Source organism: Vulpes lagopus, chromosome 6 (assembly GCF_018345385.1).
Source record: "Vulpes lagopus strain Blue_001 chromosome 6, ASM1834538v1, whole genome shotgun sequence".
NCBI lineage: Eukaryota > Metazoa > Chordata > Mammalia > Carnivora > Canidae > Vulpes > Vulpes lagopus.
Window position 1 is genome coordinate 86,481,069 of NC_054829.1, and position 22,429 is coordinate 86,503,497.

Genomic DNA, 22,429 nt, shown 5'->3' on the forward strand with positions numbered 1-22,429 from the left:
TTGTTTTGTTTTTTAAGATTCTATTTATTCATGAGAGACAGGCAGAGAGAGGGGGCAGCAGAGAGAGGAGCAGGCTCCATGCAGGGAGCCTGATATGGGACTCAATCCCAGATCTCCAGGATCAGGCTCTTGGCTGAAGGTGGTGCTAAAACACTGAGCCACCCAGGCTGCCCTCAAAGTGCTGCTTCTATGCTCGTATCTTGGAGGGGTTGTTTCTTATGCTCTCTCTTTAAGGGTGGGGACTGTTTCTTATTGCCCTCTTATTCTCCCAGAGCCTGAGTCTGCAGATTTTTTTAAAGTACCTGCAGTCAAACCTCCTTGATTACAAAAACTTGTGAAGTTAAGTCCCACTGGCTTTTAAAGCCAAAAATTATGAGGACTTGTGTTTCCAGTGCAGGTCTCCTATGTCTGGGATACCTGATGTGAGATCTGTTCCTCTCCGTTCTCCATGCTTGTGATGTCCTTTCCATTTGTAGTTGGTTCCCGGGAGTTTTGTTCCTGTCTTTCTCATCATCATCCTTTTTAAAAATTTATTTTTATTTTCATTTATTCATGAGAGGCACAGAGAGAGACTGAGGCAGAGACACAGGCAGAGGGAGAAGCAGGCTCCACGCAGGGATCCCGATGTGGGACTTGAGGCTGGGACTCCAGGATCATGCCCCGGGCCGTAGGTGGCGCTAAACCGCTGGGCCACCGGGCTGCCCATCATCCTTTTTTAATGTGGCCTCCTCTTATGGTTAACTGTGGGGAGTCCACTGTGTGTCTTTTTCCTAGATTAAAAGCACTGATATGGTTGTTATATTGGTGTGTCCTGGGACAAGGTGAGCTTGGGATCCTTCTACTCTGACATCCACACAGGCTAACAAGTATTTGTTCAGTAAATAAATAAGTATACGGAATTGAAAGAAATTGGAAACATCTAAAATATGTTACAAAGGAATTGTTAATTATAATATCATTTAGTACTGTGAGCCCAAGTAGAAGGATAAGTTAAACTCTACTGAAAGAAAAGGCGGTTTGTGATGCATTGGTAAGGTAAATAAACAAGTTACAGACAATAATGCATGTTATCAACCTATTATGTAACACATACAATAAGAGAATGCAATATATTTATTATATATATGTTTATATATGCATTAGAAAATGATCAGAAGACTGTGCATTAATAGCTCAACCTCTCGGGAAGGGGATTGTGGAGGGTAGGCTCATATTTTCTACTTCACATATTTCTCTTTTGAAGTTTTGTAATCACACTTTTAAGATAACACATTTTAAGGTTCACTTATACAGTTCCGGTTTTAAAGCAAGGAATTAAAATGTCATCATGAACAAAAATGATTGCCAAAGTAGCTAGGAAAAAAGAAATCTCAAGACAATAGTATTGTGCTCAGTGCCACACATGGAAAGGACTTAGTAAGTCATTTGATAAACCAACACTCCTACTGTGTCAAAGAAGCCAAAGTTGAGAGAACCTCAGGACCCCTTATTACCATCCAGATCTTTGCTTCCTGAAGGAGATTCATTGAGGCTCAGCAATTAGAAATCAAGCTCTGTTTCATAAACACAAGAGGTTATTTTTTAAAAGCACAACATATTTATCATTTAAGAAATTTTTATTAATGATTTGTTTTTAATCATTTATTTTTAATAAAAACAGGCAGCAAGTTGATGTGAAAGCAGTCTATGATATAGGAGAAAACCACAAAAACAAGATTAGTCTTGATGTAGCAGGAATCAGATTATTTTTTCTATTAAAAAAAGAGATCACTCTTTTTCATCTATTAGATCCATTGTCTAGTATTAGGTAGTCAGCCTAATTCCTTTTTTCTGTGTTAGCTTTCATTTTTGACACTCAAAACTCTCTCAACATCTCTGGTACCAATGATATATGAAAGCAAAAGCTACAAAGAAAGAGGTTATCATGGGGTTAAAATTGCAGATATTCTGAGATTCAAGAGAGGTTCACCTTTTGTAATGTCATAGTATTTTGAGAGGTAAATAAATTTTCTGCCCTTTTTATAAAAAGGGCTGAAAGTCTGGAGGGTCCACTCTTTTAGATATAAGAGCTATACAAAGGACAGAATCAAGAAACTACAGAATACTGTTGCACTGTTTTGGCCTAATTAAAAGGGAGAAGCTAGAGAAAGCTTCCAAATGTTGGATTTCATAGAAGTAAACTCTTTGTCCTTTGGAGCCTAGCTGCCTGCTTAAACATCTCTAACTGTTAGCTCACACCATGTACCTGTTGACAAGGCCTTCGGCCTTCGACCTTCCCTGTGGAATAAATTCTTTTTGTATTTATTCCCAGGGAGGTAGCTTTGTTCTCCTCTAAGCAGAAAGAAAAGAAATAAAATGTCTTCAAGAAAAGTGGCCTTTTGAATATGTTTATGTAACCACAGAAGTTTTAAGAGGCATGGAATGAAAAATGGATGTGACTGTTAAAACTACATTAATATTCTTGAGAAAGGTAATTAGTCTTGTTCATTTGCTGCTAATGTTAAACCAATGTTTTTTAGTATTAACAGTATTGAAAAATGTGAAGTAAAGCTTTGAAGCATTGATCCTAAACTTAGATTTACATCATTAAGGTGCATACATCTCTGGTGGGACATTAATTATTCATTTCATTCTGGTTTTGTGGCCAATCACTGCTTCAAATTGAATGTTCTGTAAATGATTTATAGCTGCCAAGGCACGTTCAGGAAGAAATCTGTATGAAAAAGAAGAAAAATTCTCAATTAAAAATTTTTGATGTGAGAGTTCTTTTTTCATTGTCAGTTAAAATATTCTGAAAGCTATCTGGTTTGCATTTAATCTTCCTGTGTTCCTCCTTTCTTCCTTCACATCTACCTCTATCTCCTTTGTGTATGCATATTGTTTTTTAATACTCATAGTTCAAATACTTTTGACATGTAAAGAAAGCACTGATATGTACCACTCTTCAAATCTTCTAATATTAGTGAAATCTTGTAGGAGATTTTATATGATAAAGATCTGAAACTGAAGGTCTGCACTTATTGCTGAAACTGTCAATGAATCCTAATAGGAAGCATTCATGGAGAGACACCACCAAAACCCATCCATTTTTCCACCTCTCCTTAAAAAATTTACTGAATATCTATCACACGCCTTATGATAAGGTAGACAAAGTACTCAAAAACCAGCTAGGCCTGAGCAGCTCATTGTTGAGTTGAGAGGCTAAGAGATGAGAGGCCCTCTTGAAACAATGAATGAGAAATACTAGCCTTCTCTAATTAAGGACTATACCTATGAGGAGGATTAATGTGGGCTGGAATAGTGAAGGAAAACTTCCAAAGTGTTTGAGGATAGGTAAGATTTAATAGGCAGATGAAAGGAAAAGTATATGTGTGAATATAAGGCAAGTGTAACACCTTCTGCAAAGAAAGTCATATTAAAAATCACTTTGGGGGGATCCCTGGGTGGTGCAGTGGTTTAGCGCCTTTGGCCCTAAAGGGCGCGATCCTGGAGACCCGGGATCGAATCCCACGTTGGGCTCCCGGTGCATGGAGCCTGCTTCTCCCTCTGCCTGTGTCTCTGTCTCTCTCTCTCTCTCTGTGTGACTATCATAAATAAATAAAAATTTTAAAAAAATAAATAAATAAAATCACTTTGGTATCATTGACTAATGCAAGATTTACATCCTTTGATCAGTTAGGGTGGAAGGTGGATGAATAAGCCCAAGGGCAGGGAGATTCTGGCTGGAAGAAAGACAAATATAAAAGAACTTGTAGGGGTCTTTTAACTATCCTCGCAAAGAAACCTCCATGCTAGTAATTGCATCTGCTCACAAAATTGTCTATCACTGTAAAAGGAGTTGTATGAGAAGAAAATTAGCAGTAAGTCCCTGTTGCTGAGCAACAAACCATCAGGACAGGTCCACAATCACACCAAAGCTTTTGAGACTCTTGTTTATTGTATAGTGATACCTATTCTTCAACTCTGACAGGATAAATATGCTGATTATTTTGTTCAGATGCAAATATGCTAGGATTCTGATTTTTTTCCAACATTAATATGACCTGTTTTGAGTCCCAAGAGAGGAGGAATCCCATGAAACTCCTTTCCTATAGTTTCTTAGCACAAGACATTTAGTCAACTCTTGAGATGATGTTGCTATGAGGCTGAGGTTATGCTAACTGAAGTTAGACTATTTAAGCTAAAATGGAAATTTGAAATTAATGCAGCAATGCAGTTTGTCCCTGTTCTTGAATTGTTCTATCCCAAGGTAGCATACTTTATATGGATTTGTTTCAAAATGACCCAAGGGCTTCTGAAGTTAGTATGGTTATCTTCTCATTGACACAATTTCAATCTATTATGAACTGTTCCTCAGAAGAAAGCTGAGATTCAGCCATTAGAAACGACAAATACCCACCATTTGCTTCGACGTGGATGGAACTGGAGGGTATTATGCTGAGTGAAATAGGTTAATCAGAGAAGGACAAACATTAGATGGTCTCATTAATTTGGGGAATATAAAAGATAGTGAAAGGGAATAAAGGGGAAAAGAGAAAAAATGAGTGGGAAATATCAGAAAGGGTGACAGAACATGAAAGGCTCCTAACTCTGGGAAACAGTGGAAGGGGAGATGGGCAGGGGTTGGGGGTGACTGGGTATGGGCACTGAGGTGGGCACTTGACGGGATGAGCACTGGGTGTTATTCTATATGTTGGCAAATTGAACACCAATAAAAAATAAATTTATAAAAAAAACAAAAAACATATTGATTTTAACATTAAAAAAAAAAAGAAAGAAAGAAAGCTGAGAGATTATCTCCGCTGGGTAAATAATTCTTTCCTTAGGAATTGTTTGAAGTTTTTTTTTTTTTTTTTGTAAATTAAGTAATCTCTGTACCCAATGGGGGCTTGAACTCACAACACTGAGAACAAGAGTTACATGCTCTACAGACTAACCCAACTAGGTGCCCCTCTTCCTAGAATTCCATGTAAGTTCGGCTTCCTAAACCTTAAAATCTGACTTCTGTGTTTTTTAAAATGTTGTAATGGCAGCAGTTTTCTTGCATTATGTTGTTTTATTCTTATGGTATGCTTAGAAAGGAGTTACTAGGCACCATCCACATTTTATATATGGAAAATCTGAGGCCTCAGAGGTTAAATAACTCATCCATGGTCAAAGAGCTAGTAATTGGTAAGGTGGTTTTTAATCTTAGGTAAAGCCTTCATTCTTAATCATTTTATTATATTGTGTTCCTTTAAATACAATCTTAGCTTCAGTTAAAATGGCCTCCAGCAGAAACTATATGGAAATCATAGAGATGGTAGAGAATATCATTTAAGTACTGAAAAAGAAACTCTCAACCTAGAATTTTATACTCAATAAACATATCTTTCAAATCTTAAGGCAAAGTAGAGTTTGTTAAATATACACAAAGTGAAAAAATTCACAACCAGCAGAACTTCCCTGAGAAAATGTTGAAGGATACCCTTCAGGCAGAAGAAAAATGATACCAGATGGAAATCTGAATCTACGCAAATGGATAAAGAGCACCAGAAATGTTAACCACATGGATTAAGAATTTACTTTGTAATTTAAATCTCTTTTAAAAGATGTTGGCTAAAAAAAAAAAAAAAGATGTTGGCTGTTTAAACAAAGAAAAACTATGTAGTTTGGGTTTTAAACATATGTAGATGTAAAATGTATGACAATTAGAGCATAAGTCAGAGGAGAGAGATAGAAGTATATTATTATAAGGTTCTTAGATTATACATGAAGTGGTATAATGTCATTTGAGGGTTGACTGTGATAAGTTAAAGACACATACTATGAATCCTAAAGCAATAACTAAAGTAACAAAACAAACAATTACAGCTAGTAAGCCAAAAAAGGAAATAAAATGGAAACTTGAAAATATTCAATTAAACCAAAAGGAGGCAGAAAAAGAGAAAAAAGGAACCAAGAACAAGTGGGATAAATAGAAAACAAATTGCAAGCTTTAAACCTAGCTTTAAATCTAACTATGGGGATCCCTGGGTGCCTCAGCGGTTTGGCGCCTGCCTTTGGCCCGGGTGCGATCCTGGAGTCCTAGGATCGAGTACCGCATTGGGCTCCTGGCATGGAGCCTGCTTCTCCCTCCTCTGGTGTCTCTGCCTCTCTCTCTCTCTCTATGTCTATCATAAATAAATAAATAAATATTTTAAAAAATAAATATAACTATGTCAATAATCATTAAAGAGTAAATATCTCCAATTAAAAGGCATAGATTGCTAAATTGGGCTTAAAAAAAAGAACTATATGCTGCCTACAAAAACACATTTCAAATATAAGGAAACAAATAGGTTAAGAGCAAAAGAACAGAACAAGATATATTAAGATAACATTAATCTAAAGAAGCTGAAGTGGGGGGATCCCTCGGTGGCGCAGCGGTTTGGTGCCTGCCTTTGGCCCAGGGCGCCATCCTGGAGACCCGGGATCGAATCCCACATCGGGCTCCCGGTGCATGGAGCCTGCTTCTCCCTCTGCCTGTGTCTCTGCCTCTCTCTCTTTCTCTCTCTGTGACTATCATAAATAAATAAAAATTAAAAAAAAAAAAAAAGAAGCTGAAGTGGCTATATTAGTGTCAGTAGGTCTCATAGCAAAGTATGTTTCCAGGGATAAACAAGGTTATTTCCAACATGACAAAATAGTTAATACATTCTAAAGGACATACTAATCCTAAGTGCATAAAATCCTAGGCATGTGATAACAGGGCTTCAAAATATGTGAAGCAAAAATGGGAAAAAAAGCAAAGAAAATAGACAAATTCATAATTATAGTTAGAGATTTTGAGACTCCTTTCAATAATTGATAAAACAAATAGTCAGAAAATCAGTAAAAACAGAGGGTCTGAACAATACAACCAATTTAATTTAAATTGATGTTTATAGAACACTCAACAATACAGAATACTTTACTCATTCTTTTTGGGTGTACATGGGATGCTTACCAAGATAAACCATGTTCCAGGCTTAAACATGTCTCAATAAATTTAAAATATTCAAGTCATACAAAATAATTAAATTGGAAATCAGAAAATCTTTAGAAGATCTCCAAAAAGTTAGAAACTAAAAAATGCATTTCTAAGTAACCCATGATACAAAAGAGAAATTAGCATTTTGAACAGAATATAAATGAAAACCTAATACATCAGAATTTGAGGGAGAGAAATGAAAACAGCACACAGGGGAACTTTATAGCATTAAGTGCCTATACTAGAAAAAAAATCAATGAACTCAGTTTCTATATTAACAATCTAGTAAAAGAAGGAAACATTAAATGGAAAATAGCTAGAATAAAAGAAATAATAAATATCAGAAAAGAAATTAGTGAAGTAGAACACATGAAAAAAAAATCATAAAAAAGAACATAAACCGGGAACCCTGGGTGGCGCAGCGGTTTAAGCGCCTGCCTTTGGCCCAGGGCGCGATCCTGGAGACCTGGGATCGAATCCCACGTTGGGCTCCCGGTGCATGGAGCCTGCTTCTCCCTCTCCCTCTGCCTATGTCTCTGCCTCTCTCTCTGTGTGTGACTATCATAAATAAATAAAAAATAAAAAAATAAAAAAAAGAACATAAATCAAATACTAGTTCTTTGGAAAAGTCATTAAATTGATAAACCTATAGACAGACTTATCAGAATAAAAAAATAAAAATACAAATTACCAACATCAGGAAGGAAATATTCTAAAGATATTAAAAGTACAATAAGGGAAGATTATGAATAAATTTATGCCGAATAAATTTATGCCAAATAAATTTGACAACTTAGATGAAATGGACAAATTCCCTGAAGAACCACATTACCAAGAACAAATAAGTAGCCTTAATAGCCCTATAGGCTCTAAAGATATTAGATTTGTAGTTAAAACTTGCCTATCAAGAAAACAACAGGCCCAGCTGGCTTCACTAATGAATTCTACCAAATGTTTAAAGAAAAAATAATGCCAATCCCATACAAGCTCTCCTGGAAAGAGAAGAGGAGGGGATACTTTCCAACTCATATGAGGTTGATATTATCCTGACACAAAGACATTACAATGCAGGGGTAGTTAATTCTTTAAAATTAATCAGTATAATTCACCATATCAACAAACTGAAATGGAAAGAACATATTATCTTCTTAATATAGTTAAAAGCATTCGATTAAAAACTCTCATCAAAATAGTCCATGTCCATCGAAAGATGAATGGATAAAGAATATGTGGTCTATGTATACAATGGAATATTACTCAGCCATTAGAAATGACAAATACCCACCATTTGCTTCGACGTGGGTGGAACTGGAGGGTATTATGCTGAGTGAAGTAAGTCAATTGGAGAAGGACAAACATTTTACGGTCTCATTCATTTGGGCAATATAAAAAACAGTGAAAGGGAATAAAGGGGAAAGGAGAAAAAATGAGTGGGAAATATCAGAAAGGGAGACAGAACATGAGAGACTCCTAACTCTGGGAAACGAACTAGGGGTGGTGGAAGGGGAGGTGGGGGGGTGAGGGTGGGGGTGACTGGGTGACGGGCATTGATGTGGGCACTTGATGGGACGAGCACTGGGTGTTATTCTATATGTTGGCAAATTGAACATCAATAAAAAATAAATTTATAAAAAAATAGTAGTGGAAGGGAACTCTTAATATGATAAGAAGCATCTATGAAAAAATATCTACAGCTAACATTATACTTAGTTGTGAAATACTGAATATTCTTCTCTTAAGCTTAAGAAGAACACTTGGATGTATGCTGTCACCAATCCTATCTGACATTGCATGGAAAGTTCTAGCCAGTGCAATAAGGTAAGAAAAAAACAGCCATACAGATTGAAAAAGAAGTAAAAACGTCTTTATTTGCAGACAATATGATCTCTGAAATAAACTGTATAAAAAATCTGTTAGAACCTACAAAAAACTACTAGAAATGAGTTTAGCAAGGATGCTAAATACAAAATCAAAATGCAAAAATCAATCACATACTAGGGGAAATAGAAAAAAATTTTTGAATGCCATTTGTAATAGCATCAAAAAACATGAAGTAGTTTGGGAGACATCTGATAAAAGATGTGGAAGACTTCTATGCTGAAAACTATAAAATGTGTAGAGATATTAAGAGGAAAAAAAGGAAAGATATTTCATGCTCTTTGTTTTCTTGGACTGGAAGACTCAATAATGCTGATGTCAATTCTCTACCAACTGATGAATAGACTCAATGCAATTTCTATCAAAACTCCAGCGGGCTTAAAATAGACCCTTTAGGGATGCTTGGGTGGCTCAATGGTTGAGCATCTGACTTTGGCTCAGGTTGTGATCCCAGGGTCCTGGGATTGAGTCCTGCATTGGCTCCCTGTAGGGAGCCTGTTCTCCCTCTGCCTATGTTTCTGCCTCTCTCTCTCTCTCTCTGTGTCTCCCATGAATAAATAAATAAAATCTTTAAAAATATAGACTCATTTTTAGCTATATTGTATTCTCTTTAAAGTGTCTTTCCTTCAGTTGGAATAGTCTCTAGCAAAGATTAAACTGAGATTTTAAATGTAGTAGAGAAAACGAATCATTATTTTTTTTTAGAGATTGAATAAAGCAATAACAGAAAATTCAACTGTTCTCCCCAGGCACGGAGAGTTTCCACAGCAACTTTCACAGCTGAAAGACTCTTCATCATTGTGATAGCATTATTGGTGTTTTAGCATTTTGGATGTCTTGTGCTGTACTTACTTGTCTAGTATTAAATAGATATTGAAATATGATGGAACGAAAATCATCTTCTTATTGGTAAGAATTCCATCTATCAAGCTTCTTGCAACTGTATCTGTCTCCAAAATAGGCCACAGTCTGTGATTAATAAGAAAAAAATTTTGATTCTTTTTGTGGTTGTTGTTTTAATTATCAAAGGCAGTAAAACTAACTTATCATATCACCAAATTATGATTTAAAAGGTTCCAGGATTCTCTGCACAAATGCCACCTGCTCCAACCACCCCACACATGCCACGGGGATGTTTTGTTATCACTATCTTAAACTTTGACATCCAGAAGGCATGTTTTATGGCTCACTCAGTCAAAACATAAAAGGGGGGGAGGGGTGCCTGGGTAGCTCAGTTGGTTAAGCATTTGACTCTTGGTTTTGGCTCAGGTCATGATCTCAGTGTCCAAGGATTGAGCCCTTTGATGGGAGTCTACTTGAGGATTCTCCCTCTCCCTCTGCCCTTCCTCCTGTTTGTGCTTTCTCTTAAATCAATAAATAAATCTTTAAAAATATATCAAAAGGGTGGAGAGGAATTAGATGACACAGGTGAAGAGGATACAGGCAAGGAAAAGTAGCGGGTGGGATTATTCATGGCACAGAAAGGAAACATCTGACATTTTTCTTCAGGGCTTGTGGGATACAAGGCTATTACCAAGCATACTTTCTTTCTTCTGGAGTTATCCCATAAAGCTGGATTGTTTTGAAGACATTTAATTCTTGAGGTCCACCTCTGAGTTGCCTATGCTACAATTTAATGAGAGTCCAAGGTGTGCACAGGGAGTATTGCATTACAACTAGAGGTATGGCCTTGCTTATACTGAAGACTGTGTGCATGAGTTCTTGAGAAGCATTTATACCACAGGCTCAGTGTAGAATGACCATTGGCGCAAGATGACAAGAAATTAAAATGTAAATGGATTGAAAATATTACATCAAAATTAAGATGTCTGGGGGATCCCCGGGTGGCTCAGCGGTTGAGTGCCTGCCTTCGGCCCAGGGTGTGATCCTGGAGACCTGGGATCAACTCCCACATCGGGCTCCTTGCATGGAGCCTGCTTTTCCCACTGCCTATGTCTCTGTCTCTCTTTCTTTCTGTGTCTCTCATGAATAAATAAAAAATAAAATCTTTGAAAAAAAGATGTCTGGGCATGGGTTGAATGGACAATTAATAAACAGATTGTGTAGACAAGTAAGTTAAAACTTCCTTCCCTGACATGTTCTGTGATTTACTGCAGATTATTATGTGATTCAAGTTTCCATGGCGTTGAGTAGCAAGCCAGCAGAGAGGAATACAAATCAATACCTTTTAAAATTATTGGGTTCTGCTTTTCCTTCCTTGAGTTTTCTTCGTTGTTTTATCAACCCAGTGTCTGAGCCAAGCCTGACACTAGTATATGAATATTTTAGCCTTTGCTGTGGAGGATCCAGCAATCTGGATCAATCTTCAGCGTTGTCTGTCAGCCCCTAAGGTCACCACCTGGCATCTGCATGACCTGGGATCATATTCGCTTTACTCTTCTTTCTTTCTTTCCTTTCTTTCTTTCCTTTCTTTCAATAGTCACAGAGAGAGAGAGAGGCAGAGACACAGGCTGAGGAAGAAGCAGGCTCCATGCACCGGGAGCCCGATGTGGGACTCGATCCCGGGTCTCCAGGATCGCGCCCTGGGCCAAAGGCAGGCGCCAAACCGTTGCGCCACCCAGGGATCCCTCGCTTTACTCTTCTAATCTATCGCGTCTTCCCCACCCGTGGACCTGGTACTCTTGGCACACACTAAGCCTGAAGACTTACCAAGAGGGTTTTATTAGGCCCAATTTGTTGTTTAAGAAAACTGAGCCCAGAGTCTCAACCATACCATAGTATTTACTTAAATATTAGGTACTTGTTAAGTGCCTATTGTCTAGCACTATTAAAAGTTCCACCTCCAGGGTATGACCACAGCTCCAGAGATCACACAGCTAATCCAGGGTTCAGAGTCAGTAGCTACAAATGAGGCTAAATTTAAAGGAGAATGTGTTAGCTCCTTTGAATGAATACATTTAAGACTAATTCCCGGGATCCCTGGGTGGCACAGCGGTTTGGCGCCTGCCTTTGGCCTAGGGCGCGATCCTGGAGACCCAGGATCGAATCCCACGTCGGGCTCCCGGTGCATGGAGCCTGCTTCTCCCTCTGCCTATGTCTCTGCCCCCACCCCTCTCTGTAGCTATCATAAATAAAAAAAAAAATTAAAAACTAATTCCCCTTTAGTAACAGATTGGCTTCAGAGAAGCAAGCTTAGTGTATTTTGTTAAACTGCAACAGAATATATACTAGAATTGAGGCAAATTTGTGAATACACCTTAATTTAGAGCCCATCTCCTCACCTTTCTGCTTTTTTCCTTCTCCTTTCAGGACCAATTTCTCCTCTCTTATGGTTTCAAATCCTCCCTTACCAGAGACAAAGTTCTCACAGAAAATTCATCTTGACTAAAGGGCTAGGGGCTCAATTATTGCTGCTCCTAGGAACATTTGCATTTTTATGGAGGACAAGGAGGTAATAGTGATCAAAGGCTGTGATTTAATACATCAATGGTTTCCAAACCTGTCTCCAGACTTACCTGGTAGGTATGCTTGTAAAGCAAAGCAAAGCAAAACAAAACATCTCATTCTTGGAGCTCATCTCAAGCCTACTCAATCAGAATCTCTAAGGAAGACCCAAAGAACATTTATTTTTTACGGAAGCACAGGTGATGGATGATTTTTAGGACCGGACAAGTTTGAAAAATGTTGGAGTACTTCATGCTAGCACCATGGAAGATGGAAAAGGGGCATATACTTGTATCTTTCCATACTCTGAGGGGAGTATCTGAATGGAAGAGGGGGATGTTATGTAACATTCATTTTGGGGGTGGGGTTTCTAGGAGAGGGCACTCTTGCCATCCCTGTAAACACACCTCTCCAACCTGTCCCACCCCCCTCATTCCCTCTTGGCACCTGAGTGTGTTGAACCTTTAATCTGGACACAAATAAACACCCAATTGCTTAACTTGTTGGCAGCCAGTCACTCCTGCTAGTCATCAGTGCATTTTCCCCCTTTGTTCATCTAATTTCAAAGTGAAAATTTAAAGGTAGTACACCATTAAGAAATATTTTTTCCCCTTTTCATTTTTTCCCTATTTTCTCAGTTGATCCACCTAAGAATTTCTTGTACAGATTTCCTATCAATTTCTCACATCATATTTTCAAACTTGCCTTTGACCTCACCTTGTGCTTGGGTTTTTGGTGAACCCGGTGTTCACAAAAACTGGGCAGAGACATGAGGTTTTGATCCCAGTTATTCCCAAGGTTTGCAGTTCTAATGTCAGAGCTCTGTGGAAGCCAACAGCAGCAAATTTGCTGGAACTATAAGAGAACACCCACCATCATTATGAGCTTTCTGTAAGAAGGCCATGTCAATTTGGTTTGAGAATAAGTAGAAGCCAACTTCCCAAATCTTCCACTTGGTCATCAATTTTCATTTACATTTTCTTACATGATTTTACAGAATTCTGAATGTACAAATTTCTCACTTAGCAATGATAGCAATAGAACAAAGCCTAGTAATGTGTATTAACTGGCTTACTGCTCACCACCCCCTCCCCCCCATGTAAAGTTTTCCATTCCATGTTTAAACTGTTTTCTAATCAGTTTTAATTATTTTTATTTGGAAAAATATGAATCAGGAAAAACATATTTAGAAAAACTACTAACTAATATCTACACTGAAACTTCTGTGGGTCTCTACACATTTCTCCTTTCTTTCCCGGTGAGTTCCTAGTTTCTCTCTTGATCCTGAAGTCTGCTCTGGCTTCTTAATTTCATTGTGAAAATCTGGAGTAAAAACACTTCAGGCAGTGTGTGTGTACCTGTGTGTGTAGCCTTCAGCATATCACTTTATCTTCTTTGATTTTCTGATTTTTAAATGCAGGTACTAAAATATAGGCTGTCTTGAGGATTAAATTGTATAGCATATGCCTTATAACTTTATTACCTATAAGAATCTATATAAATGTTCACTTTATTTTTGACCCAGGTGACAATAAGAACAGTAAAATTAAAGGCCAGCTGCTTTCTTAAAGGAGAAAAGTATTACATTGGGTTTCCAGATTTCTAAACATTAAAATAGCAAATGTTTAATCTGTGAAATTCTTGTGTTTTAAGATGGTAGAGGTAGCGTGAAACAACCATATTTGTGCAATGACTCCATAACTGACATTGAAATTTGTATTTGTGACTACATTCTGTGTCAGAAGTAATTTTATACATGACTCAGTTTCACCTTGAAAATGATGTGGAAGTACCTAATAGATCAATTAATTACCTACATCCACATCCTCCCACTGATACTCATGTGTTGGCTGTTACAAAAAGAACTGGACCAAAGGTTAGCAGATTAAATTTTTCTCAGGTTTATATGAAGCAAAAGTAAGGAAACGAGATGCCATGGAAGGAGTTTATAAGGAAAAGATATTTTACAAATAGTGTATCCTTAGGGCCTCCCAACCTCTTCTCCTGTGTCCTTGGTAGATCATGGAGTGTACTATCTGCATCTTGCAATCAGGTAGAGGCTTTCTCTCTGTCTCTGTCTCTCTCTCTGTCTCTCTCTCTCTCTCTCTCTCTCTCATACACACACAATCTTTCATGGCACAAGCACACTGGGAAATATTTTGATCTAGGGCTCACTCTGGTTAGCTTATCTTGGGCATGCAGGTGATGGCATACATTTATGTTCATTTGGACTTCTGTATGTTTTACTACTTAGTCTGCGGTTCCCTGTTTCTTTTATCAACATGTACTCATTCCAGGATACAAAGGAAACATACTTGGCATTACATTTTATTGCTTTACAGAGGAGTTTTCAGAAATCTAAACATATTTTACACAATTACACCAGTTTCATTGTTTTAGGAGAAGTCATTTTTAAAAGTTTATTCTAGACTATGTAAATAACCCTGCTACAAGGATTGGAATATAAGGTTTAATAAACCCTTAAAAGATTATACATAGATATTATAAATTAACATTGATATCTATCTATCCACCTATCTATATATAAATGCTGGAAAAGAATACTTACCAATATGGAATAAGATAAGGAATCACTCCATGGCCACACACTGAAGCCACTGTGACAATGTGGCCATGATTTCTCTTTATCATGGATGGAAGAAGTGCTTTTGTGATCTTAAAGATCATTGCAGAAAGAAAAAAAAAAAAAGCAATGGCACAGGTGTTAGGGTTCTAAATTAGGTAGTTTTAAGAAAAAAATAGTATTTGAAACAACTTTTACAATAAAATGAAATACGTGTCAAGATTCCATGATTACTTCTATATAAATGACAGAAATGAAAAAGAATGAAATGTATTTGTTTAAGCCAGCATTGAGGCTGTGCACTAAATATCACATGCTAAGAACTCATCTTAATATTCCCCCTTCTTCCCAGGGCATCTGGGTAGCTTGGTCAAGTAAGTGTCCAACTCTTGATTTTGGCCCAGGTCATGATCTCAGGGTCCTGGGATTGAGCTCCACATTGCATTCTGCACTCAGTGCAGAGTCTGCTTGAGATTCTTTCTCTCCCTCTGCCTCTCCCCCTGCTTGCACTCCTGCATGTGTGCATGCACTTACTCATGTTGTCTCTCAATCAATCAATCATCAATCTTAAAAATTCCCCTATCTTGCCTTCAGAAGCAATCAAGTAGCTCTCTTATGGATATATCATCTGAATAATAGTATCATGGGAAAAAGGCAGTGTCTTTAGAACTGAAAAGATTCCCTATGGTAATCTGGTATCACGTAAATTTTTTTGGTTGAGAGCTTTATCATTCTAATGAGAAGAATTGAAATCTTGTTTAACTATATCAAGTTAAGTAGAAAAAGCTGAGTATTGTCCTGATCCATAATCATTATCCATCATGATTAGATTTAGTATCTCCCTATTTGTAACATTGTGTACTATATATTGATAATTGAAACAAAAATTCTTCCTTTATCTCCAAAAAGCTTTTATTGTTTTGTGAGAAATATCAATTATTTTATGAGAATTTTATAAATACGCCCTATGGACCCTATGCAAATTCACAGAGCCAGAACTGCCAAACCAAGTCATTTCCAAATTTCTGACCCATAGAAACTCTGAGAGGAAAACAATCATTTATTGTTGTTTTAAGCCACTAAATTTTCATGTAATTTGTTAGGCAGCTATAGATAACTAGCCTGGGAGGTCTCTATGTAGTTTGGTGGGCATAATAATCAATCCTTATTAGCATGTGTGTGTGGGGGGGGTTGAGGCAGACGAGGGGAGACATCTCTTTTCCTTCTCTTCCAGAATCTAGGTTTGCTCTAGATTCTACACTTAATATTGAGACACTGGAAGATTAATACATATAAATTCTTTTTAGAAAATCATATTTCAGTCTTCTGATAACCAATTATAAGAGGTCTGTAGAGCTATATACCTAAGTTCTGGCATGGATCTAGTGCTTGTCTCATGTCTGAGTCTCATGCAGGAAAGTTCACAACCCTTATATACATCCAAGTAGTGATTTATGTTGTCCTTTCAGTTCTAAAAGTCCATGGTATGAGGTCACAAGTGAATGTATACTATATATATTTCCTCCAAAGCACTGAAAAGATGTATACTGACAACCCTTAGAAAAGCCCCACAGATATATTAAGCACTTGGTCCATTCATGCCATGTTTTGTGTTAGATTCTGGTAGATAAGACAGATCCATTAGCCTACATTCTCAAGAGTTGTGTCCCTTCAAATCTTGTGCCCTTCTGTCAGAGACTCTTCCACTCAAATTAATTTGGTGATTCTTGATGTAAGGCAAATATAAAGGTGTGAACTTAATTACAAACTTCATGTACCTTAAGAGCAGGTGTGAGATATGCCCAACACAGAAATGTTTCTCACACTTACCCAAAAATGTCCTAGGATGTTGATCTCAAAGGTTTTGGTAATCTCTTCATCCTTGGTACTAAGAAGGTCAGCTGGATATATTGTCCCAGCATTATTCACCAGGATGCTTACATCTCCCACTTCTTTCTTCACCTTTGAAAATGGAAAAAAAAAAATTCACTGGATGCATTACAGAAACTCCAAGTTTTGCAGCTGATGTCATTCAGGGATTAGATTCTTTATTCCACTCGATGAGATCTCTCAGAGTTCAGGCAGGAAAGAACTTTAACCCAAAAAGTGGATGCAAAGGAAACATTATCATCTAGGAGAAACAATTCTTTTTAACATCTGAATTTTCGTACCATGTAAATCATAGATTTTTAAAACGTGTCTATTAAGTGAAATTAATATTTTTGTTGAACTGATACAGCAGTTCTGACCAAATATATTTATAGTACTGAGTAATCTTGGTTCTACCACCTACTAGCCATAGGACCATGGACTGACCCCTCTGAACCCAGTTTGCTTATCTGTCAAATGAGGTCAATAGCATTACAGAGGTTAAAAGATACCATTTTTCAGAGTGCTTGGTTCATTGGATTCGACATCTACTCTTTTGAATATTGTTACAGGGCAGCCCGGTGGCTCAGCGGTTTAGCACCGCCTTGAGCCCAAGGCATGATCCTCGAGACCCGGGATGAGTCTCAGGTCTGGCTCCCTGCATGGAGCCTGCTTCTCCCTCTGCCTGTGTCTCTGCCTCTCTCTATGTGTCTCATGAATAAATAAATAAAATCTTAAAAAAAAAAAGGAATTACTGCAAAAGTTATAGTACTAAAATAAAACCCAGGGCACCTGAGTGGCTCAGTGGTTGAGCATCTGCCTTTGGCTCAGGTTGTGATGCCGGGGTTCTGGGATCAAGTCCCATGTCCAGCTCCCCATGGGGAGCCTGCTACTTCCTCTGCCTGTGTCCCTGCCTCTCTGTGTGTCTGTCATAAATAAATAAATAATAAATAAATAAATAAGTAAGTAAGTAAATAAATAAATAAAATCTTAAGAAAAAATGAAGCTAGAAAGTGACACCTTCCCCTGGTGATAGATCTCTTCCCTGTCACCCTGTACCACTCCCAAAAGTTCTGATCAGAAAGAAATTGACTGATAATATGAAACAATAAGAATCAGCAGAGTGGAATGGTTTTATGCATGGAAAAAAATAGACGTTCTTCCTTCTTCAGACAAGTTCCCCAGTTAGCAGAGGCCAAAATCGAATCTAAAGCAGGCAGCCATAAAGAACCTTTACATTTTCCATGTAAACGATACAAAATTCTTTGAAGAAATATGTCTCCTGAGGTCTCACCTGCTTTACGGAGTTATAAATGTCTTCGCGGTTACCGCAGTCCACCACAAATGTATGCACAGTGGCTCCCAGTTTTCTGCATTGGGCTGCGGTTTCCTCGACACCGTGCTGTGATTGGAAAAACCAGATGCAGAAAGATGTAGGTCAGTTAGGGGACAAGAGCAGGGAGAAAGAACCGGAGAAGAAATTTCTTGAAAGATTAGAATTCATGTCCAAAATGCCCTCCTTCTTTTCAAAAAAATATTTTATTTACTCATGAGACACACACACACACACAGAGAGAACCAGGCTCCATGCAGGGAGCCCGACGTGGGACTCGATCCTGGGTCTCCAGGATCACACCTTGGGCTGAAGGTGGCGCTAAACCGCTGAGCCACCCGGGTGGCCCTACCTTCCTTATTCTATGAGAAAGTTTCGTGAAAGACACCGCTCCACTAATTTGCAGAGATTACACCTGGCTTTTCTGCCAGCGAGTGCTCCCATCAGCCTTGTTTGGCTTCATTCTCAACAGCCATTCTGCATCAAAGCAGAAAAAAAAAAACTTATTTTCCCAGCTTTTTATCTTGGGTTAGAGGTTCTTTAGGAGGCAGTTTTTAATATTTATTTGTTTGTTTATTTATTTGAAGCAGGCTACTCTCACAGCTAGAGGAACATGCTTGAAAGATGTTGCTCCTTGCGGGGTCATGATTGGAGATGTCTGAGTACACAGAAGAAAAGAAAATTCAGTTTTTCATTTAACACATATTGGCTGAACACCAACCATGTAACAGGCAGTAAAGCACCAGGTAGCAATTCTAAACTAGAGGTAATTTTAGACTAAATGCCTCCACCTGACATAGTTTTCTCCACGATTCTGATTTAACCCTCTAGGAGAGAAGGAGAAAGAGGGATCATTTTGGATGGAAGACTTTCTTGGGGAGACAGTGCTACTACTCTTCCCACGTGATCTTCAGTGCAAGTCTTGTGGAGTGAAAACCGGGGAGGGCTGCTGGGTAGAGTCTCATCTGTGTAACAACTTTGCATATGTAATAACTTTGCAGTAACTTTGTAACAACTCCAGGACACGGAGATAGAGAAACTTACTTTCAGCCTAAACTTTAAAGACCTTTCTCCTAAGATAAAATTGTCCTGAGGTTTCTGGGAACTGAGAATTCTTTTCCAGTTTTGACCTCTGCTGATTTTGTTGAGATTATAAGATTTTAGACTGTGGTTTTTCCTCTCTCGATTTATAGACTCTTCTCTGTGATGAACAGGCAAGACACCTGAGAGCCCTTTTCTCACACTGGGATGTGGGGGGGGGGGGGGGCGGTGGCTGTTGCTTGGGGCTGTCTCTGAATGAGTGGCAGGTGGGTTCCCTTAGGGAGCGCTGCTGCCTCCCTTGGGTCCTAGTTATTCCATTACCTCAAGAGAAGTTCTGGAGCAGCAGCCTGAAATCCTGTATAGAAATTAGGGCACGTAGTCACAGAGTCAGTGTCGCCTTATCATATAGCCTTTTGGGGGTTGCAGAGGAGTAGAGAGGGAGGACAGGAGGTCTTTCACCAATTTAGGCTTCAGGTGGAGCTTGCTCATTACCAGATTACAAGAACCACCGTGCCTTCTTTTCTGTTTAGATTCAAGGTCAGTAGAGAGCATTAGTAACCAAAGCTTTCGTCAGATGCTTGCATTGAAGAGTTAAAAATCTGTCAGTCTTTAGGGTACCTGGGTGGCTCCGTTGGTTAAGAGTCTGGCTGGGGTCACGATCTCAGGGTCCTGGGAGTGGCCCCTCCTCCAGGTCCCTGCTCAATGGGGAGTTTGCTTCTCCCTCTCTCTTTACCCCTCACCTCACTTGCACTCTCTCTCTCTCTCAAATAAATAAAGTCTTAAAAAAAAAAAAGTCAGTCTTACAACCGAGCTACAGAACTGCAAAATGTAATGCCGTGTCTCTGCAAGCAAAATACTTGCTTTAGCTTCAACTCTAGTTTGCATTGTCTACTCCACATTTCAGAGCCTAAAGCAACAGTTTAGATTGAATGAGGGCAAACTGCTAACGTGATTCATTAGGAAGGCAGAAGAAGCCAGCCATAACAAAAAGGAGTTAGCACCTTCCACAGGTAAAAGAGATCTGAGTTATATTTGTAGCCTTGCAATGAATCATTTAATGCCTTTTTTAAAAAAAGATCTTATTTATTTATTCATGAGACACACAGAGAGAGAAGTAGAGACACAGGCAGAGGGAGAAGCAGGCTCTTTGCAGTGATCCTGATGCGGGATTCAATCCTAGGACCCCTCGATCCCAGGGTCATGACCTGAGCCAGAGGCTCAACCACTGAGCCATCCAGGCACCCTCATTTAATACCATTCATGTTTAAAGGATTCAAAGAGATCCTGTGAGGTTAGGTGCCTCATCCTTCAGGCGGAATCTTAAATAAATCCTTTTTATTCCTCCTCATTGTAACTTTAAAAATACAATAAATATGAAACCTCTCCCCCAAAACACACATGTGGAAAGATCCAAAGGTTACATTTCATCAAGCCTTTTTCATGGACTTATATATTTTTTGATGAATGCTTGAACAGCAGACAATTTTCTCAATTTGTAAATTCTTGTCCTTTTCTAGAAAGTGCATTGGAATCTCTTCAAGGACCAAACCAGTGCCAAATCACTTTCATGTATATCAACTCATCTGTTAAATGCCTGTGTCTGTTACACGGAAATGTATCAACTTTTCCTTGTATTCTTTACTGTCTGGAAAGAACAAGAGAAGAATTTTTCTAAGTTCAAGTGATTTTTCTTTTTAAAGATTTTATTTTTAAGGAATCTCCATGCCCAACTTAGGGCTCGGCCGTACAACCCCGAGATCAAGTCACACGCTCTACCGACTGAATCAGCCAAGCAACATTTTTGAAGGTTTTAAGAAATGGGAGCCAACCAGATATGACAGCAAAGAAAATAGAGTACTAGCAATAGCAATATAATGGCAATTAAGATCTCACTGTGATTTGTGGAAAATGATTCTTAAAAAAACTACCGTTTTTCCAATCTTAAAATCCTGTAACATTTTTCTGTGCATAATTTCATGGCTTTATCATGATGCATAAGTTTAGGGAAAATGATACAAAATTTCAGTTTTATTTTGAGTAGCTGATACAGTGTTTACAAACAACAGTACAAGAAAAATATGAACACTCAAGAGAAAGCCTGATCCGCTGCCTGTGGGTTTTATTTAATATGAATAGTGTTTAGTATTGCTGGGCATTGTTCCAAGCACTTAAAATACTCACTTGCTTAATCCTCTTGCCCAGAAGTCCACAAACTTCTTCTGTAAGTTGCCAGAGAGTAAATATTGTGGGATTGTGTGGATGTAAAGGAAAGGAGGCACTAAAAACGTTCTCTCCTATGTTCCTCTTTGTTTCTTTATTTGTTTTTTGCTTTGACAACCTTTTAAAAGTGTAAAGAACATTCCTAGCTAAAGAGCTTGCTCAGGGACCAGGTTTGGCCCATTAACTGTAGTTTGCTGAGCCCTGTTCTTGCCCGTTCTATGAGGTATTATTTCCATTTCAAAGATAACAGAACTGGAAGCTTGAAAGTAGCCTGGCTCCAAGTCTGTGTTATCAACCTGTATATCACGGCATTAAAAGAAAATTACTGCTTAATTCTTCCCTGTGTCTCTTTTGTCAAACCACCCCAATGCATATGTGGAAGGCACCGGAGAACTTATTAAACATTGATAAAGAAAAACACAAAAGTAGCAGATGCTAAGTCAAATAGTTTTTAAAACATATGTCTTACTTGTGACTTTAAAAGATGAGCAAATGAATGCATTACCTTATTAATATCCCACAAAACCAGTCTGCTCTTCTGTTTTGCAAATTCGTAGGCAGTCCACCTGCCTATTCCATGCCCCGCTCCTGTAATGAGAACGATCTCCCCAGCCACAGACTTTCTCTTTCGGGGAAAGAAAACCTTCACCAATGCCTCCAAGTAGGAGTAGATGATGGTGAGCAGAAGCAGGAGGAGATCCAAGATAATATTCATGGCTCTGCGGCTCTGCTCCGTACTCTTCTCTTCTGGCTCAGACCTTGTGTAACCTTAGCAGAGAACCACCCTATGCAGAGAGACCCAGGGAATTGCTGTGCTCCAAGTGTTGATGGGGCTGACAGAAGTAAGCTAGATTTGCCTCAGACTTTGTCCACGTATTCTAATAGGTTGGAAACACCTGAGTTTGGAAGTGGTGCAATTGCTACTAAAAGCTTGGCACAGGGACAGAGGAGTCATGGAGAAAGTGCTCTCTGGACTTGTTTACTGGGAAGCAGTTTTGTGCTGTGTTGCACAATGAAATTTCACCTCTAGAGATAATTCTAGAGACAGTGCATCAGCTAATGGTCTTTTGGTAGTCTCCGGGTATCTTTCTGTAAACAAGTGTATTGT

The 22,429-nt window shown here is 38.4% G+C and overlaps 1 protein-coding gene across 2 annotated transcripts; it reads right to left on the bottom strand.

Moving 5' to 3' along the window:
- Positions 1-1,597: 1,597 nt before the first annotated feature.
- On the bottom strand, positions 1,598-22,162 carry HSD17B13 (hydroxysteroid 17-beta dehydrogenase 13). Of its 2 annotated transcripts, XM_041759777.1 has the most exons (7): positions 21,827-22,160; positions 18,022-18,129; positions 16,689-16,820; positions 14,844-14,950; positions 12,992-13,129; positions 9,722-9,838; positions 1,598-2,713 (listed from the first exon to the last, which is right to left on the bottom strand). In XM_041759777.1, exons 1-7 carry the CDS (start codon positions 22,034-22,036, stop codon positions 2,623-2,625), a joined length of 903 nt encoding a protein of 300 aa, XP_041615711.1. In that variant the 5' UTR covers positions 22,037-22,160; the 3' UTR covers positions 1,598-2,622. The 2 variants fall into 2 exon arrangements, with proteins under 2 accessions (XP_041615711.1, XP_041615712.1); XM_041759778.1 differs by lacking the exon at positions 9,722-9,838 and having other exon boundaries at positions 21,827-22,162.
- Positions 22,163-22,429: the final 267 nt, after the last annotated feature.

Bases quoted from the DNA above. Each gene is read 5' to 3' on its own strand.
- HSD17B13 (XM_041759777.1), bottom strand. From the start codon at position 22,036: ATGAATATTATCTTGGATCTCCTCCTGCTTCTGCTCACCATCATCTAC. The intron at 9,839-12,991 runs GTGAGGTCAAAG...TATTAATCACAG, and splicing joins ACCAAAAACCCAAGCACAAG to ACTGTGGCCTATTTTGGAGA. The intron at 2,714-9,721 runs GTAAGTACAGCA...TTTTTCATACAG, and splicing joins ATCTATTTAATACTAGACAA to ATTTCTTCCTGAACGTGCCT.